The sequence below is a fragment of the Arachis ipaensis genome, chromosome B1 (genome assembly GCF_059453495.1).
Source record: "Arachis ipaensis isolate K30076 ecotype BB chromosome B1, ASM5945349v1, whole genome shotgun sequence".
Taxonomy (NCBI): domain Eukaryota; kingdom Viridiplantae; phylum Streptophyta; class Magnoliopsida; order Fabales; family Fabaceae; genus Arachis; species Arachis ipaensis.
This window is the reverse complement of record NC_142436.1, coordinates 151,821,595-151,825,109: the sequence shown is the minus strand read 5'-3', so window position 1 is coordinate 151,825,109 and position 3,515 is coordinate 151,821,595. Positions and strand designations below refer to the sequence as shown.

At 31.7% G+C, this 3,515-nt stretch overlaps 1 protein-coding gene across 1 annotated transcript; it reads right to left on the bottom strand.

Moving 5' to 3' along the window:
- Positions 1–1,946, bottom strand: LOC107615750 (plant intracellular Ras-group-related LRR protein 6). Its single transcript, XM_016317787.3, has 2 exons — positions 1,743–1,946; positions 1–876 (listed from the first exon to the last, which is right to left on the bottom strand). The coding sequence occupies exons 1-2, from the start codon at positions 1,944–1,946 to the stop codon at positions 1–3; spliced, it is 1,080 nt and encodes a 359-aa protein (XP_016173273.1).
- Between the last annotated feature and the right edge of the window lie 1,569 nt (positions 1,947–3,515).

Sequence of the window (3,515 nt, the reverse complement as noted above, 5' to 3'; positions counted from 1 at the left end):
TCATGAGTTGGTGAAGTAATTACGAGGCGAGAAGAGGCGGCGAGGCGAGAAGATTCCCATGTAACGCGGTGAAGCAAGACTATCAATGGGCTTATAATCCGGCATTACGAAACCTTCGCATTCTTCATGGCTGCTCCTCCTCTTTGTTTCTCCTCCATTGAACGTTTTGTACTTCACCAACTTCCCAACCCATGACTTCTTCTTCGTTGACGGGCTCTCCGACGACGACGACGACGACGAAGAGTTCATCTTCTGATAGAGGTACCCCTTCACGGCATATAGGCCTTGTTCCACCACTTCTAGTGGCGGCGACATGAGCGGATTTCCATCAACACAGAGCTTCTGGAGCTTGTTGAGACAGGCAATGGAAGGAGGCAAGGAGGTGATTCTGTTGTAGCTGATGTCGAGTTCGACGAGGGAGAAGAGAAGACCGACGGAGCAAGGGAGAGAACGGAGGAAGTGAAAGTTCTGGCTGATGTTGAGGGTTTCAAGGCTGACGAGTTTTTCGAGGTCTTCGGGGAGAGAGCGGAGGCAGTTGAGGCGGGCGTCGAGGAGCCTGAGAGAGGTGAGGTTTGAGGTTGAGTGTGGAAGGAAGAGGAGTTTATTGGAATTTACTGATAACTTTTTCAGCTTTTTGAGTTCCAAACCAATATTTTCTGGAAGCTGTATTAGTTTGTTGAAGTTGGCGTTCAGTTCCTCCAATGATTTGCAATTGTCAATTGTTTTTGGAAGGTATTGGATCATGTTTCCAGCTACATTCAAGACCTTTAGTTTACACAGGCAGCCAATGGAGTTCGGTAGCCTTCTAAGCTGGTTGGAGTGCACATCCAACACCACCAAATTCACCAGTCTTGCTGTCAACGACTCCGGAATATTCTGTCACAACATGTCAATATGTCAAAGGAACAAACAATCCATCATATCATCGTTAATGGCAAAAGAGAAATGTTAAGCGCCATCAAAATTTATTGTCTTTCATTGTTACTAGCAATTAATTTAATTTTACTTTTTTTAGTTTAGTTTATATAGTTTAATAATTCAATAACATATTTTATTTTATATTTTTAAATATTAATAATTAGGTGAATGTTATCCTACTTTTTTTTAAGTAACATGTAAGTTATCCTCTTTGATGTATCATATTTTAATTGGGTGTTTATTTTAACTTTGAGTTACCTTCTTCACTCTTTCGTCTTCGTTACGCCTCCCAAGCATTACTGTTTCATTAGTGTTTCATTTTCTCTTCGCAGATCATTCTTCTAGAAAAGATATTTCAACTCTCTCTAATTGCGTTTACTTCTCCTCACTCCTTCGTTGTCGTCATTTCGCCTCCCAAGCTTCACCGTTTCATTGAGTGTCTTATTTTTTCTTCCCAAATCATTCTTTTAGAAAAGGTACTCCAACTCTCTCTAACTACGTTTACTCTTTTCCATTGTACTCCTTCGTGGTCGTCGTTACGCCTCCCAAACACTAATAACTTACATGTTACTTTAGAGAGGGTAAGATAATATTCACTTAATAATTAATTATTGACTAAAAATAATAAATTCTGCTAGTTTTAATATTTAAAAATGTAACTTAAAAATACATTGTTAAATTACTAAATTAAAAGATTAATTTGATTACTAAAAATAATAACTAAAGATAATAAATTTAGATGGTTTGCATTTTTGAAGCAGTTATCCTCTTATCTAAATGTTTGTATCACCATTAAATGATTATCTAATTTGTTGTATTTGTACCTCGAGATTGTTGTTAGAGAGGTCCAACTTGCAAATGGTGGCCAAGTTAAGAGAAGGGTTGGGAAGAGAGTCCAAAGACATGCCACTGAGGTCCACAATCTTAAGTCTCTCTTCCTCTATGCCTCTGCTCCAGCTGCTGCTGTTGCCGCCGCCGCCGTTCCTCTCTGCCTTCTTAATCATCGGCTGCTGTTGCACGTACAACATCGTTAGATAATAATAATAACCACCATCTTTTGTTATTTCGTCATTTCTTCCTCCAATCCCATTTAGCTTTTACATAAACCAAACAGAGACAATAATATTGGAACTAAATTATTGTACATCACTTGAGAAGATAATGGAATAATGAAAAAAGACAGAAATTAAAACTAGGAATTAAAGAGTGATGGAGTGTGATTGGATTTAAATGGAAGAGGGAAGAACGAGGGGACGTACGGATTAGAAGGAATTGAAGTAGAAGACGGTTAAAGTATAGTGATTATTAGTGAATACACAAGCCACTTGTTTTGTTGCTGACGTAGGATCATATCACACTATATACAACGTGACACAAGACAACCAAGTACAACAACCGTATACTTAGGTTTTTACCTGCCCATGTTGATAAAGTCAACCACACACATTTTTATTAACATGTTAACTTTTCTACATGTTATTTGCATTATTCTTTTAATGTATTTTTATATAAAATTTTTATTTTTTATATAAAATTAAACACAATAAAAAATCAAATTCAACGAATATATGAAAAAAGAAAGAGAAATTTATAAAAGGTGATAAGTTTAGTTGTTGCTTATATCGTTATCTAAAATGAAAATATGATTATGTACCAAAAAATAATATAATTAATTTTTTTATGACTAAATAAAAAAGAAAGAAAAAAAAAAAACAGAGACAAAACTAAATTAATTGATTAGGTTCATATCTAAATCTATTAGATGTTGAAACTCATCTCATGGTTGACTCTAATTCGAGTGAATGTGCGCGTAGAAACAGCTGCTTTAGTTATCCAACCCGTAACATTATTTGCATTCCTCTAAATTAAAAGAATAGATACTCTTCAATTTTAATTCATAATTTTCTATATATGCTTTGCCAAATTCCATTTCGGGATATCCTTACCAAGCATTTTTTGGTTTACAAAAAACAAAACTTTTAAACAGTTTGTTTCACAAATAATCTCACAAAATCTACTATCTCAAATTAAAAAATAAACCTCTCAAAATCGCATACCATTTATACAATTCAACCAAAAAAAAAAAAGACAAAATAATACAATTAATACAACTTGATAAATGAGAGTAGAAATTTTTAGAACTAGTTTGAATTGGCTTTTAAAAAAAAATTTACAGATAAAATTTATTTTATATTTAAATAAATTTTAAAAAATATTTAAATATTAAAAATATCTTTTGCGTTTATTGTTTTAAATAAAAAAACAAATAATTTATTTTTAAAATATTAAAAAAAAAACATATTTAAATAAATTTTAAATTAAATAAAAATATTTTATTTTTTAAATAATTATTTTTTTTAATTAAAAAAATCAATTAAAACTAACACTTATTTATCGGGTGAATCCATACAAACTATCCTACAAATAGAATTTAGATTTTTTAAATTTTAAATCTTATTTCAAAAAATAAAATATAATTTTTTATTATTTATTTTATAGATAAAATTAAAAAAAATATTTAATAATAAAATATTATACTTTATTTTCTCAAATAAAAATTTAAAATTGAGAGGATGAATCAATAGTTAATAGAATTT

Bases quoted from the DNA above. Each gene is read 5' to 3' on its own strand.
- LOC107615750 (XM_016317787.3), bottom strand. From the start codon at position 1,946: ATGTTGTACGTGCAACAGCAGCCGATGATTAAGAAGGCAGAGAGGAAC. The intron at 877-1,742 runs GTACAAATACAA...ATGTTGTGACAG, and splicing joins TCTCTAACAACAATCTCGAG to AATATTCCGGAGTCGTTGAC.